Source organism: Achroia grisella, unplaced genomic scaffold (genome assembly GCF_030625045.1).
Source record: "Achroia grisella isolate CSIRO2021 unplaced genomic scaffold, CSIRO_AGI_Agris_v1 utg778, whole genome shotgun sequence".
Taxonomy (NCBI): domain Eukaryota; kingdom Metazoa; phylum Arthropoda; class Insecta; order Lepidoptera; family Pyralidae; genus Achroia; species Achroia grisella.
In genome coordinates, this window is record NW_026713018.1 from 384,638 (window position 1) to 407,177 (window position 22,540).

At 34.8% G+C, this 22,540-nt stretch overlaps 2 protein-coding genes across 2 annotated transcripts in view; both read right to left on the minus strand.

The window, feature by feature from the left end:
• LOC131850644 (regulatory-associated protein of mTOR-like) overlaps positions 1-16,912 on the minus strand; it is a 56,128-nt gene extending 39,216 nt beyond the window's left edge. The window contains exons 1-5 of the mRNA XM_059200945.1: positions 16,606-16,912; positions 14,805-14,907; positions 10,375-10,496; positions 6,038-6,157; positions 5,587-5,733 (exon numbers count right to left, since the gene is read on the minus strand). Coding sequence (XP_059056928.1) covers positions 5,587-5,733; positions 6,038-6,157; positions 10,375-10,496; positions 14,805-14,907; positions 16,606-16,779 — 666 coding nt within the window. The 5' untranslated portion in view covers positions 16,780-16,912. The remainder of the gene's footprint in view (positions 1-5,586; positions 5,734-6,037; positions 6,158-10,374; positions 10,497-14,804; positions 14,908-16,605) is intronic.
• Positions 16,913-18,816: 1,904 nt separating this feature from the next.
• On the minus strand, positions 18,817-21,917 carry LOC131850627 (vacuolar protein sorting-associated protein 41 homolog). Its single transcript, XM_059200922.1, has 2 exons — positions 21,340-21,917; positions 18,817-21,108 (listed from the first exon to the last, which is right to left on the minus strand). Exons 1-2 carry the CDS (start codon positions 21,773-21,775, stop codon positions 19,028-19,030), a joined length of 2,517 nt encoding a protein of 838 aa, XP_059056905.1. The 5' UTR covers positions 21,776-21,917; the 3' UTR covers positions 18,817-19,027.
• Positions 21,918-22,540: the final 623 nt, after the last annotated feature.

Here is a 22,540-nt window from a genome sequence, read left to right on the forward strand (position 1 = left end):
TTTCACGCGGACGAAGTCGCTGGGGCCAGCTAGTCTATAGATATACCGAGATTTAATGTTTAAGTTACTATTATGTTGTTGACAAAATTTTACTGTAATGTTACTATTACGTTATCCTACACAATTTGTATTATTTTGGATGAATAAATAAATAAATAAATAATAATCTATACATCTATACATATAAATAAAATTGGAGTGTCTGTTTGTAATACTGAAATAACCGTTTTTTACTACATGCGTATGAATATATATAAGGTACATATACCAAAATAACAATTTTTATAATTTTTGTCAGACAGACATGTCTGTCGGTCTGTTTGTTCCGGCTAATCTCTGAAATGGCTGGACCGATTTTGACGGTACTTTTTTTGGCAGGTAGCTGATTTATAAGGAGTAACTTAGGCTACTTTTATTTTAGAAAAATAAAGTTAAATTCCACGCGGACGAAGTCGCGGGAACAGCTTGTTTTTAATAAAAACATCTTTTTTGTGGTACTTGAGAATGTTGAAGCCTGTTGTTTGTAATATTGAAATAACCGTTTTTTACTACTTGCATATGAATATAAATACGGTACATACACCAAAATAACATATTTTACAATTTTTGTCCGTCTATCTGTTTGTTCCTGCTAATCTCTGAAATGGCTGGACCGATTTTGACGGGACTTTTTTTGGCAGGTAGCTGATGTAATAAGGCTACTACCTAGTAACTTAGGCTACTTTTATTTTAGAAAAATAAAGTTAAAAACCACGTGGACGAAGTCGCGGGAACAGCTAGTGTATAATATATTAGAGATACCTACGTGTTTTTTTATTGATGACTAGCTGTACACGCGACTTCGTCCGCGTGGAATTTAACTTCTTATATTTTAGAAAAATAAAGTTAAATTCCACACGGACGAAATCCCGTGTACAGCTCAAAAAAAAAACACGTAGGTATCTCTAATATATTAATATTAGAGATACCTACGTGTTTTTTTTTAATTTAACTTTATTTTTCTAAAATATAAGAAGTTAAATTCCACGCGGACGAAGTCGCGTGTACAGCTAGTTGTCGGTAGTCTAGCGATTTAGCTAGCACACCGCTTTGATTCCTGCTTGATGGTCGAGGGTTCGATTCCTCGCACGCTGCAAACATTTGTATTCATGAGTAGGATTGTTTGTAACGGTCTGGGTGTTTTCTATGTATAGATAATATATATGTATTTACCAAAAAAATCTTTGTATTTATATCAGTTGTCTGGTACCCATAACATAATCTTCAGCTAGCTTAACTTGGGTCTAGATGAAGCTGTGTGAATTGTCCTGAGATTACTATTATTATTAATTGGTACACAGGTAAACTACTAACTAGGCCATATTGGTGTTGTTTGTTATGGTGAAAAAACTAGTAGGTATATATATAAGTTACACGTACAATTTCAAAGACTTATTTCTTGAAAACTACTGGCTATTCTGAAATAAAACTTTAGGGTTTGTATATGTAATGTTTGCATATAAAATATGATTGAAGGTTACCAGTGTATTTACACTTTTACTGAACAAACAGAGTTGTTTAATACTGAAAATATTGTGTGGAAGGCATCAATTACTTTCAGTGCATGTATAGCTTTTCTCTTTTCCTAATTATTATTATTATTAAGTTTAAAGTGGTTGAATTTTACGTAAGGGGTATTTATACATTATTTCTAATTTACCATTTATTTTAAGTTTTTTAAACTCTATTCATCGAGACCTATCTAATGAGTCCAAACACGATATTTCTGCTGTAAGTTTTCGAAGAGTATGTTCATCATCTGATAATATTGGTGCCAGCATGAAGTCAAGGTTAACAGATAACTAATTACTTTTATTTCGTCAAAATCTTTAGATTACGTATAATAAATTCATAATATCGCTACCTATTCAAATCAAAACAAGTATTAGGTACTTCATGTACTAGTATATAAATTCATCAACACACAAGTAAATGATTTTTAAATATATTCAGAGCCAAAAAATCTTTGTGCATTTAAAAAATTTTGCCGATACGGATTCACTATCGCAGGAAATTGTTGAAAAAATATATATCGAGTATCTACTACTATCGACGAATACATTTGGCAACAACGCATGGTCTCGGCCGGAACGGCAACATCGCATATTAGAATACAAAGATAGTGGTAGAAAGAGAGAGACAGTGGAATCAGCAATATCTACGGATCGTGGCTGGATCAACTAAGTGTGCAAGTTTATATAAATGTATATATATATATGTATATACATTTGTCTTTAATTCAAAGGAAATATAAATAATGAACGCATCACATTTAAAACAGTATAAATAGTTAATAATTTAATAATAAGTTAATAGTTTAATAAGTACGTACGTAATATTATCACATGGTAACAGCACGTATTATGGCAAAAATAAACATCGGCTGATTTGAAAAGATTTATTATAGTAATAATAGTAATCTCAAGACAATTCACACAGCTTCGTCTAGACCCAAGTTAAGCTAGCTGAAGATTATGTTATGGGTACTAGACAACTGATATAAATACAAAGATTTTTTGTCGTAAATACATATATATTATCTATACATAGAAAACACCCAGACCGTTACAAACAATCATACTCATGAATACAAATGTTTGCAGCGTGCGAGGAATCGAACCCTCGACCACCAAGCAGGAATCAAAGCGGTGTGCTAGCTAAATCGCTAGACTACCGACAACTAGCTGTACACGCGACTTCGTCCGCGTGGAATTTAACTTCTTATATTTTAGAAAAATAAAGTTAAATTCCACACGGACGAAATCCCGTGTACAGCTAGTCATCAATAAAAAAACACGTAGGTATCTCTAATATATTATACACTAGCTGTACCCGCGACTTCGTCCACGTGGTTTTTAACTTTATTTTTCTAAAATAAAAGTAGCCTAAGTTACTCCTTATTACATCAGCTACCTGCCAAAAAAAGTCCCGTCAAAATCGGTCCAGCCATTTCAGAGATTAGCTGGAACAAACAGACAGACGGACAAAAATTGTAAAATATGTTATTTTGGTGTATGTACCGTATTTATATTCATATGCAAGTAGTAAAAAACGGTTATTTCAATATTACAGACAACAGGCTTCAACATTCTCAAGTACCACAAAAAAGATGTTTTTATTAAAAACAAGCTGTTCCCGCGACTTCGTCCGCGTGGAATTTAACTTTATTTTCTAAAATAAAAGTAACCTAAGTTACTCCTTATAAATCAGCTACCTGCCAAAAAAAAATACCGTCAAAATCGGTCCAGCCATTTCAGAGATTAGCCGGAACAAACAGACCGACAGACAGACAGACTAAAATTATAAAAATTGTTATTTTGGTATATGTACCTTATATATATTCATATGCATGTAGTAAAAAACGGTTATTTCACTATTACAAACAGACACTCCAATTTTATTTATATGTATAGATGTATAGATTATTATTTATTTATTTATTTATTCATCCAAAATAATACAAATTGTGTAGGATAACGTAATAGTAACATTACAGTAAAATTTTGTCAACAACATAATAGCAACTTAAATATTAAATCTCGGTATATCTATAGACTAGCTGGCCACAGCGACTTCGTCCGCGTGAAATTTTATTTTATTTTTCTAAAATAACAGTAGCGTATGTTACTCCTTATTACATCAGCTACTTGCCAAAAAAAGTCCCGTCAAAATCGGTCCAGCTATTTCAGAGATTAGCCGGAACAAACAGACAGACAGACAGACAAAACTTGTAAAATATGTTATTTTGGTGTATACCGTATTTATATTCATATGCAAGTAGTAAAAACGGTTATTTCAATATTGCAAACAGACACTCCAATTTTATTTACATGTATAGATGTATAGATTAAAGAAAAAGTAATAGTCATAAGGCTAGTCGTATGCCTAATATATATAATAATGTAATAAATTCATTTAAACAGAAATTGCGGCAACATTATTTAAATTTGTAACTTTTTTACTGTCCTTCTCCATTTTTCACATCTTTCTGTTATATCGCTATAATTATATTATATTATGCATAAAAAATATTTGTAATAATAAAGAAAATACATTTAAAATGTTTTACTTGTTGTGTTAGTTATTTATAAGATCTTACTATAATTGTTAGCTGCTTTACAATTTAGAAAGTACAATAGGTAATGTAAATTAAAATTAATTGAATACTTAACAACGTTTTGTTCTATTAAATTCATTTAATTATTAAAATAGTTAATTTAAAATTAGAATAAAGACAAAAAAAAAATAACAAAAAAAAATCGGTGGCGGGAATATTGAATCGAACCTTGAGCGTCCGTTTGGTAAGTTGATTCAAAGGCTTATTAAAATCAAAATTCAAAATTCAAAGGCTTATTTCTTCGAAATTACTGGTCATTTTGAAATAATACTTAGGGTTCGCATACCCTTATCGGATACTACTACTACACGGAGTTTCGTCAAAATAAAATATCTAGGTTAGGTATAATAAATTCATAATTAATAGACCGTTACGGTATCTGTATATATTCGGATCAAAACAAGTACTATGAAATAAGAACGAGTATATAAATTGATTAACACAAGTAATTGATTTTTGAAATATATTCAGAGCCAAAAAGTCTTCTTTCTTTATTTATGTACTTGTTAGATGCGACAGCGACTTTGTTTTATACTATACTATACTATGTAATGATTGATATACCTAAAATAAATAAAATATCTGAGGTTTGGACAAAAACTCAAAGGGTAATTTATTTTGAAAAAGTATTTTGAAAATACCTATTTTGCTTTTAGTGTTATAGTACTTTAACTGTTATATTTTAAGTAACAATGTTTAATTATAATTAATACTACTGCACCAACACTCCGATCGTGCAAAAAAATTTGCTGTTTCATTATTTTTTAGTTCAATTAGTGGTCTACCTAAGTCCTGGGCTAAGGGAGGGGGGGGGGAGAGTCATGACGCCCCCATGACTCCCATGACCTCCATGACGCTCCCCCCTGGATCCGCCGTTGCGTCTTCTCTTTATTCGCTCAGTAACGTTGTTACAAAAGAAAAGATTCCCGTCCAAAAAATAATAAGTATTGAGGTTTGATCTGGAGTCACGTTACTCCAGACTGATTTCTATAAATATTTAGTTTAGATAGACTTTTATTCTTGAAATACTAGCTAGACATTATTAAGTTACTGTAGCCATAATGTAGTAGCCCAAACGTGCCAATGAGGAAGCCCTTGGCAAATGCTGCACCCTGATTGGCCCGTTTGAATTGGATCAAGAAGTGCTCGTATGCCAAAAAGGTGGATTTGTATAAAATCGTGTATAAATCGCTTAATTATTATTATTACTCGTCGTGACAGTTGTGGCTCAAAACGGATCAACATTTATATATGGTCAGCTGGCATTAGATCAACAAAAGGCCTCCGGATCAACAAGTGAAAATGGATCAACAAAAAACTACCTATACGGCACGTCTGAGCCACAAAGTGCCCAAGGGGATATTTATATATATATATATATATATATATATATATATATATATATATATATATATATACGTATTCATCACCTCATACTCCCGTTCGTGTTGCTCAGCAAACTGCTTGAAGTTGTCCACGATGACGCCTGCATTCGAGCAGTCGTACACGTACAGCGAGGGCGCCCCCATCCACGTCTGCAGATCGTACATCGACAAGGGAATGTACTGCGTGTACGCCTGCCAACACAAATAGTATTTTTTTAATTCTAAGACAATTCACACAGCGCCATCTAGTGGGACTAGTCTAGTTGAGCTAGCTATAATAAAATACATAGATATATTTTTCCTTAAATACAATCATATTGTACAGAGGGGAAAGGGGACTAGTAATGTAGACTGATGATCTCATTACTAGCAATGTACCGTGTCAGGTTGATCTCCACGCGGTTCCCCCTGGAAACCATCGTGATAAATTCCAGATGAATTTATCACGACAGACGGGTGCACCATTCCTTCCTTAAGTAAAAAAAAAGTAGATCACCCTGTTGAAGACCCATATCTCGCCCTGGACGGTGGGCTTCGGCACGCCATGACCGTTGTAGTGGAACAGCACACGCTCGTCCTTCGCGTTGCGGCGCAGCGAGCAGCACAGTTTCTTCACCTGGTGAGCAACATTAGCATTCCTTCATTCATTTGAGATATAAAACAATACGGACAAATGGACAATTAATCGTCATCTAGTACTTCCGAAGATCGCAGCTTTGATTCCTCGCACAGCTCAAACATTCATAAAGTCTAAGACTACTTATAAATGTATGCAACCTCATTTTGCTGCATTGTATTATATAACTTTAAAAAAAAAGAACACAGAACACTCTAATTTTAAATTTGTCATTCTGAGCTGAATCATTGGAGGGAAAATACAAGATCCTTTACATTAATACAAAATATTTGTTTTATTTTCACAATAACGAAAGGACACTACAAACACATACATAATATTCATAAGTATGATTGTTTGTATCAGTCTGAGTGTTTTCTATATATAATATGTATGTATTTGCGAAAAAAACTATATATTTGTGTCAGTTATCTAGTACTTATAAGGTAGCGAAAACTCAGAAAAAGGGCGAGCACAATAGATCTATGTAGGTCGCAGTGTTACAGGTGTCACACGCACTTGACAATAACCCAAACAACCCAATAAAAAAAGGGATTATATAAATAATACATTTTGATATCTAGTTAACCTTTCCTTACTAATATTATAAATGCGAAAATAATTCTGTCTGTCTGTCTCGCTTTAACGCCAAAACTACTTTAAATGAAATTTGGTACACAGACAGTCTGGAACCTGAGAAGGGACATAGGCTACGTTTTAATACGAAAAAAAGGGTTGTAAGGGGTTGAAAGGGGGGATTAAAGGTTATATGGAAGTATCGACGATTTCCGCGGACGAAGTCGCGTTCACACCTAGTTATTATAGAATAGAATAGAATAAAAAATATTTTTTTTTTTAATCTACCGCTCATTCAGAAAGCTGTCTCATCACAAGAAGAACGTGCAAGAAACTGTATGTTGCTCTTTTAAATTATCCTTGTAAATTTACATTTACAAGTCGAAACGTGTGAATACAAACTACCAACCAGCACTAATTTATTATGGTCAAATATAGATATACAATAAGATTAAATCAGTCGTAGTGATAAGAGCAGACCAGTCCCTACAGGCAGCACTCGTTCACGAGTATGACGGTTATTATATAAATAGTAACTAAGGGACGTGGCATGTCGATTGTGCATTAAGTGACATTGAAATAGAGTAGAGGCCGGCCAACGACCTACTGGCGTATAATAATTTAGATTTTTTTATGTACAGAGGCGTAACCCTGACGTGGAAGGGAGGGAGAGGGGTGGGGAAATCGTCGCGAGGTCGCCGGCCAATAGCCGACGCACCCTTAATTAACTAATTTGCACTCATTATAACAGCCTCGTTGGTCTAGCGGTTTGGCAGGTGCTTTACTTTCGTTGGTCGTGGGTTCGATTCCTCGCACTATACATTTTTTTCTTTGGATCGGTCTGGGTGTTCTATGTATATTTTTTTATGGGTGATAATGGAATGGGGTGCACCCTGCTCTAACGGTTTCCGGTGGCGGGGCACCAGTGGAGGGTCATAAGATGAGCATGAGGTCAGGTTAATTCTTGGTGTATTTATCACGATGGTTTCCAGGGGGGACCGCGTGAAAGTCAACCAGACATAGTACATTGCTAGCAATAAGATCATCAGTCCACATTACTAAATTAGTAAGGATTTTTTTTATGGATGATAATGGAATGTTGCCCCCGCCTGCGCTAACGGTTTACGCTGGCGGGGCACCAGTGGAGGATGATAAGACGAGCATGAGGTCAGGTCTGTTAGCTCTTCCTGACAAATTCATTAAAAATTTATCACGATGGTTTCCAGGAGGAACCGCGTGGAGGTCAACCTGACATGGTACATTGCTAGCAATAAGATCATCAGTCCACATTACTAAATCCCCTTACCCCCTAATTAGTAAGGATTTTTTTTTGTGAATGATAGTGGAATGTTGCCCCCGCCTGCGCTAACGGTTTACGCTGGCGGGGCACCAGTGGAGGATGATAAGACGAGCATGAGGTCAGGTCTGTTAGCTCTTCCTGACAAATTCATTAAAAATTTATCACGATGGTTTCCAGGAGGAACCGCGTGGAGGTCAACCTGATATGGTACATTGCTAGCAATGGGGTTATCAATCTACATTCCTAACAATCCCTTTCCCCCCAATTAGTAAGGATTTTTTTTTAAAGGATGATAATGGAATGCTGCTCCCACCTGCGCTAACGGTTTACGCTGGGGGGGCACCAGTGGAAGATGATAAGATGAGAATGAGGTCAGGTCAGTTACCCCATCGCGACAAATTCACCAGGAATTTAACACGATGGTGTTAGTAAGGATTACAACTTTCAGTATACAGAAACGCGGTGAAGGAAAGGCCTTGCGTTTACTACACTGTTTTCTTAATATTGTAGGCAAGAGGGACAATATTCTTTATTAGTATTTATCTGGCTCATCCGTCATATTTGTGAACGAGTGCTGCTTACAAGGACTGGTCTGCTCTAATCGCTACGATAGGAGGGAAAAGGGGATTGTTAGTGATGTGGACTCCTGACCCCATTGCTAGCTATGTACCGCGTCAGGTTGACCTCCACGCGGTTCCCCCTGGAAACCATCATAATAAATTCTTTGTGAATTTGTCACGATGGGCTAACTGATCTGACCTCGTGTTCATCTTATCATGTTCCACTGGTGCCCCGCCAGCGTAAACCATTAGCGCAGGCGGGTGCATCATTCCATTATCATCCATAAAAAAATATATATTGTAGGCAGATGGACCAGGTTGATAGGTTATCAGTTCCATGTTTATCTACAATCACTGGTGTCTCATTAAACATTGTTTAAGTAGGTATATAGGGTTTAACAGATAACATACATATCAGTTGATATCACACCTTAATGCGTGTTATAATTACAATCCATACAACATGAGTTATTGACCGTTTTGTCTTCTTCATTACTTTTCAATTTTATTATTGCACTAGCTGTACTCGCGACTACGTCTTTTTTATTTCTTTAACTTTATTTTTCTAAAATAAATGTAGCCAAGTTACTCCTTATTACATCAGCTACCTGCCAATAAAAGTCCCGTCAAAATCGGCCAAGCCATTTCAGAGATTAGCCGGAACAAACAGACAGACAGACAGACAAAAATTGTAAAAAATGTAATTTTGGTGTATGTACTGTATTTATATTCATATGCATGGAGTAAAAGACGGTTATTTCAATATTACAAACAGACACTCCAATTTTATTTACATAATAGATAGGCAACAATTGTATTCGTTTTTGTTTGAGACAAATAAAGATTATTATTATTATTATTTCCACAGTATCATAAAATACATATATTTTATAGTGATCACAAGGACGGTTTTATATCACCAAGTCACGTTTACTATTATTTATTTATTATTATTATTTTTTTTTTTTTTCATTATTTTTTCTAGACTTTCGCCGGTAATCTTGTTATGAACGGGCCTAAGCCAAGTACATATATTATTATATTTTGCTAGTGTAGTCTGACTATATCGTAATGTGAAAATTATATGTTTAAACCAGTTGACCCGGCAAACGTTATTACTAACATTGCTATTAAAAGATAGGGTCACCCCCTATCTTTTAATATATAATAAATTATATTTATTATTATATTATAATATAGAATAGAATAGAATAGAAAATCATTTATTCAAATAAACTTACATTGAAGCACTTTTGAATAGTCATTAATTTTTTTTTAATCTACCGCTATATAATAGAAGGGTGAAAATTTAGGGCTGTATGTATTTTTAAATGACACATAATAAAAAAAATAAACGTTTAAATAAAAAAGTAACTCTAAGTAATTAACACATCACCATCTAGTCTCACGGTAAGGAGAGACATAACCGACATACGCGACAACGTCGCCTGAGGCACGTTTTTATTGAACCCGACGACCCCATAACGGTAGTTCACCTCCCTACGGGTACACCCGTTCCGTCCCGACCACATTTTTAGACACACACACGACACCGTCCTCGCCGGCGAAGACGACGACCCCAAACACACCATATCGCGCAATCAACCGGGCGCCCGGGCGCTCCACACTGGTGCCCCCGGTCGCCCCTCCGATCAAACACCCGTCCAATTCAAAGTTTCGGCACTCAATCTACTATACAAATACGTTTATTTGTATATTTATATAACAACTGTTTGTTGCCAAGATAAAGAGAAAAAAAAATACATTTATACGGGACTCACATCATCACTGGTGGGGTCGAGCGACTGCTTGTACCTCGCACGGGGCTGCCACCGCTCGTACTGGGACTGCAGCGCGTGTCCGATGCTCTCCAGCGCCTTACTTGGTGATAGCGAATTTGGGTCTAGAAGAAAATCATCATCAGTTCAAGGTATAGCTATATCTTCGTAATCCTGTTCATTCTTATTTCTTAACATTTGGTGTCGGTAATATCTTACTCTTCTATTCATCTCTGGTCTCAGTTTTTAATATCTTCGTTGCTACATAGTCTTTCACACCATCTGTTGCTGGCAACTTGTCTAACTATGGGACACAGTTACCTAGATACATCAATATAATAATTGCATTTAATAATGTCTAGTAAGACAAATTCAATATTGTGTACTGAGCACTGCTGTGTCTAAACTGTGTCACCCCACCTTACATTTTCCTATTGTCATTTAGTATATAAGATCCATATTTCTATGTACCTATTGTCAGTCAATTGACGACCTCGGTGGTCTAGCGGTCAAGCACACCGCTTTACGTCCGATGGTCGCGGGTTCGATTCCTCGCACGGCACAAACATTTGTATTCATGAGTATGATTGTTTGTATCGGTCTGGGTATTTTCTATGTATAATATGTATGTATTTACGAAAAAAAAAAAAAAAATTCTATGTATTTGTATCAGTTGTCAAGTACCCATAACACAAGCTTTAGGTAGCTTAATTTGGGTCTAGATGGCGCTGTGTGAATTGTACAGAGATTATTTATTTATCTCGAATATAAATATATAGATTAAAAAAAAAAAGTCAATTATCATCTGTAATATACATCGTTTCTACCAGTAACATAGTATCATTTACCCGCAACATCTACCATTGTTTGTATAAACTTTATATTTTTGATATCTATTTTTTTATATGTCACTTTTTACTGTCTGTTGTTACTCTTCTCTTGCCTCTCCTTTTGGGAAATATACACTTTTATTACAATTATTTGATTTTTAATTACAATAGTTGTTGTATTCTCGCTACAGTCACACAATCCATCCATCTCTTTCTAAGTTTCCTTTCATATTTAAAAGATTCTCTTCATTCCTACGATTACCAACCTGGCAGGTAGCTGATGTAATTAAGGCTACTTTTATTTTAGAAAAACAATGATCTGTCCGTCCCTATGTATGCTTAAATCTTTAAAACTACGCAACGGATTTTGTCGCGGTTTTTTTAAATAGATAGATTGATTCTAGGGGAAGGTTTATATATATAATACATAATACATGTACATCCATGCGAAGCTGAGGCGTATACTAGTTGTGCAAAAACAAAATTACAAAAATTAATTTAACATAAAAATATGTTAACAAAACGGCGGCCTTATCGCTCAACGCAATGTCTTACAGACAGCTAAAACATACTTCTTGAAAGTTCACGTAACAATTTCTTATCAACGTATTTTTAATCTGTTCAACGAGAGACAAAGTCTGCCCTCTGACCTCGTGGTCTCAAACATTGTGAACAATAAAGGTCGGGATCCACAGAAACTGTGGCCAAAGATTTATTAAAAACTACACGTTGTACACGCGACTTTGTCCGCATGGAATTTTACTTCATTTTTTATTAATAAAAGTAGCCTAAGTTATATTATTACATCAGCTACCTGCCAAAAAAATCCCGTCAAAATCGGTCCAGCCATTTCAGAGATTAGCCGGAACAAACAGACAGACAGACAGAGAGACAAAAATTGTAAAAAATGTTATTTTGGTGTATGTACCGTATCTATATTCATATGCATGTAGTAAAAAACGGTTATTTCAATATTACAAACAGACACTCTAATTTTATTTATGTGTAGATAAGACTACTCAAAAGTGCTAGTATTGATTTTATTTGAATAAAGATTATTTCTATTTCTATTATGAAAATAAAATTTAGCTTCCACGCGGACGAAGTCTACTATCCTAGACCCTCCGTCTAGGCTAGTCTAGCATAAGACTATAAAAGTGTTTGTATTGAGTTTATTTGAATAATTATTATTTCTATTTCTATTATTATTCTCATTGATGTGTTCATAGGATGTGACGATTGTTGTAATTTCATATTTAAGTGCGCAGAATTAGGTAATTCCAAACTATAAATAGATATTAGAGCAGACGATGACTCGTTATGCAAATCTGATTTATACCAATACCGACGCAGTAAGCACTACAACCATTCAATGTTCACTCAGTGAGGTTTCAGAGGAGCTTCCTCCAGCATACACTTAGATTGTGAATTGAACTTCCTGCCGAATTTTCTCAGGAGACTACAGCCCCTCCGATCGATCCCCCGTCCCATTCAAACGGGGATCGATATTACGACGGCCTGATCCGAAGTTCGATCCCTTAACGGTGCCGTCAGACTAAAGTCGTATCCGTCAGGCGGGAGTTGGCCTTCAGCCGCTCCATAAGTCCTTCCTTTAGTTTGGAGGGCCATCTGCACTCGCCCCCTATCGTCAGGTGAAGCTGTAAAGGCCAGCTGCGGTCAACAGCATTAGAGTAGTCCGAAAAAAAAAAGAGACTACAGCATGGGGTTTTCCAAGGGTATATTAAGATTTCTTAAGGGTCCGCAACGCGCACGTGACACCCCTATTGTTTTAGGCGTCCATAGGCTACGGTAACCATTTACCATCAGATGGGCCGTATGCTTGTTTGCCACCATAGTAGTATAAAAAAAACTTAGGCTACTTTTATTTTAGAAAAATAAGTTAAATTCCACGCGGACCAAGTCTACTAGCCTAGACCCCGTCTGGGCTAGTCTAACATAAGACTATTCAAAAGTGCTTGTATTGAGTCTATTTGAATAATTATTATTTCTATTTCTATTATTATTCTCATTGATATGTTCATAGTGATGTGATGATTGTTGTAATTTCATATTTAAGTGCGCAGAATTAGGTAATTCCAAACTATAAATAGATACTAGAGCAGACGATGACTCGTTATGCAAATCTGATTCATGCCAATACCGACGCAGTAAGCACTACAACCATATAATGTTCACTCAGACACCTTTTTATGTTAACAAACAGACACCGCAAACCTTGTTTTGGTATATAAATTAATAATCGCTATTAAAAATAGGGTAGAAAGGGTGAAAATCGAAGCTAGTTTTGCTATTAATATCGCTACTAAAAAATAGGGGTTAATGGTGGAAGGGTGAAAGTTTATTGTTGCTTATGTTTTTATACTAATAACTGGCTACTCGCTTCGCACAAGTGTACATGTATTATACATATAAACCTTCCTCTTGAATCACTCTATCTACTAAAAAGAACCGCTTCAAAATTCGTTGCGTACTTTTAAAGATTTAAGCATACATAGGGACAGACAGCGACAGCGTATTTTGTTTTATACTATGTAATGATAATGAAATCAGATAGGACATGTAATAACAGTGCAAACCTGTACTACAGATCTGATGTCTGTATGTTTATAAGTGTGATAATAATCTTTATATTGTAATGACTTCCCGTAACTGATTCATCTGACAATGCACAGTATAAAAGTCACTCTTTAAACATAAAACTTGGAATGTGCAGTATTAAATTTATTTAAATAAGGATTAGTCATATTCTATACGAGAAATCTTAAAAATATTATAAATGCGAAAGTTTGTGTGTATGGATGGATGGATGTTACACTAATCATTGCCTTTATCCTATTATTTGGGTTTGTTACACTATCACGCAAAAACTACTGAACGGATTTTGACAAAACTTTATAATAATATCATTTATACATCAGAATAACACATCTTCTATATATATGAGAACGGCTGAACCGATTTGGCTAATTTTAGTCTTGAAATATTCGTGGAAGTAGAGGGAAGGTTTAGACGTAGATAAAATATGAAGAAATTGCATGTAAAACAGAAAAAAAAAATTAATATCCCACACAAACTATGAGAACGGCTGAACCGATTTGGCCAATTTTAGTCTTGAAATATTCGTGGTCGGTAAGTCGGTATTTAATTAAAATTCAAATTAAAAAATAATTTATTAATGTAGGACATTTTAGCCGCTTATGAACATCAATTTTTTTCCCTACCATCCAGTTCAGTTGAGAAGAACTGGCAAGAAACTCAATTGTATTACTCTTTTTTAAAGCTAGTTTATTTACAATGTATATTTCCATAGGTGTCTATGTCTAACATGAAATGAAAATCCCGTGCATGAACAACTATTGCCATGCAGGATAAAACAGTGGTGTTCAGTTGTTGATCTGTCATTCTTCAAATACACACACATACATTCCTTCTCGTGTCACATGCATTTACACAAAGAGTATCTAGTAGTGGTTACGTAAAATATATGAAAACAAGTTGTACATAAGCTATGGTACCCATTTACTGTCAGATGGGTCGTATGCTTCCATCATTGTAGTATAAAAAAAAAACATAGTGGCATACCTATCCAACATTCGAGGCGGGCACAGGGCTGAGTTTTCACCACATCTGGAGGGTCCACTCCGACATTGAGGCACAGCACTAAAGCTACGCAGTGTGTTTTGTACTGAAACAATAATAGTTTATTAATAAATAATCCTGGACATGTCAGAAAGTGTTATCCAGTCTTATAATAAGCAGAATTTATATTAAGGATAGCTCTACCCATGACTTCATCCATGTGGAATTTATTGAGACTTTTTTTTTCTAAAATAAAAGTAGCATAAGTTACTGCTTATTACATCAGCTACCTGCTAAAAAAAGTCCAATCAAATTCGGTCCAGCCATTTCAGAGATTAGCCGGAACAAACAGACAAACAGTCAAAAATTGTAAAAAAATGTTATTTCAGTGTATGTACTGTATTTATATTCATATGCATGTAGTAAAAAACGGTTCTTTCAATATTACAAACAGATACTCCAATTTTATTTATATGTATAGATACTAGACAGCTATCTATCTCTTTGCAACAAATATTAATATTTCCTGGTGTGAACACATTAACACAAAAATTGCCTGATAGGCAGACAATCAGCTCTAAGTCTGGAAACTAAAATCTATACATATAAATAAAATTGAAGTGTCTGTTTGTAATATTGAAATAACTGTTTTTTATTACATGCATATGAATATAAATACAGTACATACACCAAAATAACATTTTTTACAATTTTATATGTCTGTTTGTTCTGGCTAATCTCTGAAATGGCTCAACCGATTTTGATGGGACTATAAGTAATAAGGAGTAACTTAGGCTACTTATATTTTAGAAAAACATTTCATTTTAGAAAAGTAATGTTGCAAAATTCCATGCGGACAAAGTCGAATATACAGCTAGTATGAAATAAAAATGGGTGATCGTAAATGGATAACAGATAAGAAAACTACTTCTAATATAACTGTTGACAACAAGTATCTCAGAATGTTGTTTTCCACAGACAACTGGTGACGTTTACTTCAGTAGATACTATCATACCCTATTATTAATACAATCTATTTTCATGTCAAATTTAATTATGATTCATTCATTCATTAGTTGTAACAAACAGACACATTTTCATATTTACAATGTTACTATTGATTTCTAATACAACAAATCAACTAAATTATAAATTCCAATAAAATCCTAGCAAATAGGATATGGAGCCTATTTTTAAAGTTAACATTATTTAAATAAAAAATAGTTTTACATAATTATTTCAATAAGAGACACTAAATAATTTTTCAAATATGGCTGTAAAAATATTGCATTAAGATGATCTTCAAGAACATATAGTCTATGGATTTAGGCATGAATTGGCTATGGCAGCAGTTCTTTTCGTTCTCAAGGAGACTATTCCTTTGCTACAGACAATATGCAATAAAAGCATGCAAATCTATTTGACTGGATAAATTCTATGTCCCTTGCATAGAATGTTTGTTTTAAGGGAAAAATTAAAATATCTAATCTAAAAATGTAATTAAACACATTGCAGGTAGTAATTATGTGTTGTAATTAGATTCATACTAACAAAAAAAAACATGTATAAATGTCAAAAACGAGATACAAAAATGTTAAAAAAAAATGTAAACAAATCGAATTTCAAATAAGATATTATTTTCGCACTGTGTTTGTTTAGAATCAGTTTTGGGATGTAGTTTATATCGCAATGACATTATTTACGAGCCATGTGCGTTTGTTTTCATCTGAACGGACGTACGTACGTACGCTGTAACATACGCAGTTAGGACGCGTAAGTTTCTTCACAGATAACAACCTCTCACCTTCTCTTTGACCCGCCAGGAGTGTTCCACACGGTCCGCACCTTTTATCTGCTCAATGTGCCTAGGCTTGTTGAAACACAGAGGTAAATCCCAGTCATCTACCTCCGAAGACGTTTCACTATCACTATTCTCATCCTCATCTTTGGCCGCGAGGTAAGGAGGCATATCTGTCATTTTCACTCAACACTTTATCACTCTCTCCTCAATTTTAAACCGTTCAACGTACACCAACACTATATGAAAACATTTTTAAAACTTCGTAGACACCAACATCATGTGTGCGTCCATTTTTCAGATACCACATGGGGAATTGGTGTTGCCAAATACCAGATGTGACATTACCGTCGAAATTTTGTGATAAAAATAAGAGATGTTTTACACCCATATCTGGGCGTGACCTTATGTTATAATAATTGCATGTATAATTTAGCCACTATTTTCTACATAAATATTTAATTAAAATAAAATGTTGTTATTTTTGCCATATGCGTAATAACTAATAAAGAGCGGTGAATAATATTATTTGTATCTCTATCATCATCATCATCATCTGCTTCATCCTTATCCCATTTATTTGGGGTCGGCGTAATATGTTTTTCGTTTCCATTCATTATTTGTATCTCTATCATAATCATAATAAATGCAAGTATCAATAAGTTAATGTGGTAAAAATAATGTAAAAGAAGACGGTGGGTGCCGCGGTGGCATGTTGATAAAAGTATATAATTTTGTGAAAATACATATCCAATTGTTTTCACGTTACAATGTTGTAGAAATCCAACAAAATTTTAAATGGTTTTCTTCAATAAACGTTTAAAATATATTCATTTCATCGCTATTACAGGGAATAAATTCCCCAAATTTTGGGATTTTCCTCTCAATTTAGCATAATTTCGGGGAATAAACAATACATAGATATTGCGTTTCGTTACATGCACAAATATGCGTGGAACGAAACGCAATATCTATCGTTAACGAAAACATCAAGAATATTATAATAATGATTTATGTAATATATGTATTTTGTTTAAAGGATAAATATTCATTGATTTTAGTAATTACCCAGTATTTCCTATAATTATTTGCTTTAATATTATTGTATAATATTTTTTATTACACATGTTGAATAAATCTCAAAACTTATAATTAATTACATTAATAATTACATGGTAATATTATAATTATTGTATAATGTCTATGGTATGTTATTAACTGCCCCTCCATTACGCAAATAATCATAACTCACATTATTTTTAATAATAAATATTGACACTATATTTATAACGCCGTCGGTGGTGTAGCGGTTTACCACTCTAATTTAATTTCGATGATCGCGGGCTTGATTCCTCGTATGGCACAACAACATCAGTTGTCTGGTAGCAATAGCTCAAGCTCTGCTTTAGAACTAGATGGCGCTGTGCGAGTTGTCCTGAGATATTAATATTTTGAAGAAATTTTGAGACGACTTTAAAATATCATTTAACATTATTTGCGCCATCTATTGTCAAGTAGAGATAACTAGTGACACCAATAGTTTTTTAATTAAATAAGTGATTAAATGACGGATTGGTGCTTGTCTGTAGTAACGATATACTGGTGGGGCAGCAGTGGATATTTGAAGACATTAGTTTAGTTTATGCGATATTAGCTCATGGTGACAAATTAAGTAGTAAATTGATTACAATAGTTTCTCTGACCGCATAGGGGTCGATTTAACATGGAACAATGCTAGCAAAGGTGGCCCCTTTAGTAAGTCTCCCTAGTCCTCTAGTCTCATAATTGTTATATACTAGCTGTTCCCGCGACTTCGTCCGCGTGGAATTTAATCTAATTTTTCTAAAATAAAATTTGCCTAAGTTACTCATTACATCAGCTACCTGCCAAAAAAAGTCCCGTCAAAATCGGTCCAGCTATTTCAGAGATTAGCCTGAACAAACAGACAGACAGACAAAAATTGTAAAAAATGTTAATTTGGTGTATGTACCGTATTTATATTCATATGCATGTAATAAAAAATGGATATTTCAATATTACAAACAGACACTCCAATTTTATTGGTTTAGAGATTATGGGTGTTGCCTCGATTTTAGAATAATGCAAAGTAGGCCACTTACCGCCACTTCACGCTTCATGTGCTGTGTCACCATAACATATAACTAATATAAATGAAATATAAACCTTTTGTTAATTATTTATTCTGATTTGGAGGTATTGTATAAATGAGTCGGTTAATACATGATTCCTACTTGCATGGTCACTCTCATACAAGGAAAAAACAATACAAGCTAATTGATTTAAAGCACCATAGTGATAATATAAAAAACAGTTAATTAATATATTCACATTGAATTACATATACAATTTATAGGTACAGAAATACTTATTGTTACTATACACAAACATTGAGCTTCGTCAAGTGGGGTCACATTTTGACTGCATTGCACACTGTACAGTAGTTACACTGCACACCATCCGGCAGACACTCTATGTGGAACGAGTGCCTGCAGTTGTACACCTTCAAGTCCGAGGCGTTTGACAAGTCTTTAATTATAATTCGGCCCTGACACACACAGCACAGAAAGTCATCCGTCACAGAAATACCCCTCTGTTGGCCAATTATAAGTTTCTGATGCAGATCAAAGTAATTCTTGAGTGTGATCTCCTTGCATGCCTCCTGCACAGACAGCTGCAGTCGGTAATCACACATCATCTTCGCCAGAGAGTCCTTCAGATCCTTTATTTCGCAACCTGGCTTTATATCTTGGATAAGCATCCTGGGATCCACATAGTTTCCTATTCTCTTGAGGAGTAAGGACACATATTCAGGTTTATCTACAGTTTTGTTTATCAGATCTGTCCATAGCTCCTTGTCATTGTGTTCCTGACAAAAGTCTATGGCTTGCCTAATATCATGTAGTTGTTCAATTATGATCTGTAGTGCTTCCCTCGTGTTACCGATACGGCCTAACAGGAATACCATTTCTGGGTAGAACTCATTGTCCTGACAGACATCTAGAGCTTCCTGTATGGGATAACTATCACTGCATTTCAGAAATGGTAAGAGTTTCTCTCTCGCAAATTCAGCGTACAGTCTTACTAACTTTCCATGGTATTTACCATTTGGTTCTTTTTTACTGTAGGCGACAAGATATTGAAACAATAGAAAATCATGTTTTTCCAGTTGTTTCTCGACAACTTCCACTGGAATTTTGATTTCTAACAGCAATATGATAGCCTTATTTGAATCAAGGGTCATGAGGTCCAATATTTTGTCATGCAACACATTATACATCTTGTACTGTGTGATAAGTTTGAAGACATCCTTGTGTTGCAATGTTAGATATGTTGTTAGTGCCTTATCATATTTCTTCTGATAACAGTAGAGTAAGGCCAGTGCTTCCAGATACACATTCTTGTCTACTTCCGTAGTCAACAAGTGCTCTAGCACCTGACTGATGATTACACCTATATTATACAGCTTCGGATTCCACTCCTGAACTAACTTTAGAAACCCCTGTGGATCAATATTACGATATTCGTACAGTATCAGTCCATATATATGTGGACTTAGTGCTTGGTCTGGGTTCTTAGGGACGTAAGGACTGATCGCCCTCAGCTGGTTCACTTTTGAAAACTTCATTACCTGATTTTCCCACAATACTTTGTCGTTCTTACATATCCTGGCGCACAAGATTGCGGCCTCTTCATACATGTGTTCCATTAACAAATGGTCCAAATACTGTATCCCGACCACCACCACTGAATGTTTAGAAGTCTTGCCACCAACATCTTCTAATACGGACATTGCTTTTTCGTAACGACCATGGTCCGTGAGCCAGTTGATCCTCTCATCGATATCAAATGGACTAGCTACTACAATGTCTTTAGGAGAAACGATGAAGAATCTATTCTCCTCAATGAGCATGTCCAGATAGTAGTCATTGCAAGAATACTCTTCATATCCTCGAATGTTTAAGCAGTCTGTTGATACTTCACAAAACTCACAATCCTTATAGTCAGCAACACTAAGTACTGGCCGTTGAGCCTTCCCAGTTTCAGAATCACATTCTTTCGGTACACCAAGTAACACCAGCTGATCATCGAAAGGTCCCAAGCCACTGATAAAATAGTCAGTTTGAAAAGTATAAACTGGATCCACAAGATATTCCGTCACATCCCGTGTCTGCAGTTCAATCTGACTTCGTTTCCGAATTCTACAAATTCGGATGGTGTCAACCCAACCAATCATAAGTGTGTTTGCTGCCGACCATAGTAGGTTGCAGCGGTAATCCTCTATTGATGTGGCGGAGCTTTTCTCCCACTGAATGAGCCCTAGGGAACATCTTGCCTGAAGATCGTAAACTCTAACACCAACCTCGCTGGCCCACGCTACAAATCTCTCATGCCATGCTATAGCTTGGACATTTCCTTCACATTCAAACAAAACGGTACTACGGAGACGATTCAAAAATGTCTTTTCATATAGGGTCAACTTATTGTCTCCTGAAATTGAAATAATAGGTAAATAGAATATAATTATTAGAATTGATTAACTATAAAAAATATAAGAACTAAATAACAAACAATAATCTTTTGTTATCTATGATAAAGAAATTTTGTTTTCTTCCTATTGGTAAATATATATATGTTCATTACAGACATAAACATTGATGTAATGTTTATGTCTGTAATGAACATATATATATTACATATAAGAGTTTTATGATAGAATACCTGTGAGGAATCTTCGGCCAGAACCAGACTTGAAATAATAAGGATCTAAGGCTACAGATTTGACCAGTCGTCCTAGAACAAGGCTGTGTGTGTTCTCACTAGTATATAGTCCATGTACGAGGACCTTGCCATCGTCAGAACAACTTGCAATGTAGTCCCCATTCAAATCTACCGATATCTTATTCACTGCGATCGCGTGAGCCTGCAGTTCTTTGTCTTTGCCATCTTGAGATATTGGCACAATGTTGCCTTCGTGGTCGAGCAAGTGTATCACGCCCCACTGAGTACCGAGACAGATAAATTTCGTATGCACACAAATACAGCTCACTGCGTCTTTGAGGAGTATATCTTGGATATCGTTTCCCATCCGATCATATTTGAGTTTTGGCTCCTCGTCTGGAGGCAGGCTGTCGCAGCTCTCCAAATTCAGAGCCATCTTGTGAGTTATCAACGGGCGGCAGTATATAACACAATGATTATTATTTTCACATAATTAATTGTTATAAATAAAATTTATTAATACATTACTAATTATTACATTTTCCTGTGTCAATTTGGCTGAGATGAGTTTGTCAGCTTTGACATTTGATTTGACTTTGAAATTCGAATGGAGAATTGGAAAGGAATGTCAGTTGATTGACATTAGATTGATATACATCTAATGTCAATCAACTAACGTTCCTTTCCAATGTTATCATAAAACGTTCAAATAAAATTGATATAAATAATATGTTTTTGTGATTATAATACATATATTTTATTTATTGTGACAATGATACTTCAAACAAGATGTGCCTGTACGGCAATAACCTATACTAATTTATATATATTTTTCACAGAATAAATATATTTTTATTACATATTAGGACATTAGCTCCCATTCAATGATGCAATAAATAAATAAACATAAAGTTATTTAACACACATGGATAAATAAATTTATATTTATTTATTTATATCAAATTAATATCATAGATAAAGAGAAAATATAAAGGTTTTAAGCAATGAAAACTGAACTTATGATCCTGTGCTTGAAGGCTTGTGTAGTAATTAAAAAAAAAGAAGTGCGCGCCAATTTTTAAATTGAATAATAGAAGGTTATGAATTGATGTTACTGATTACCGTTACCGTTAAAATCGCTAGAAATTAGAGAGGAAAATTGACCTACCATTGCCTAGAGAGATTAATAAATTAAATATAT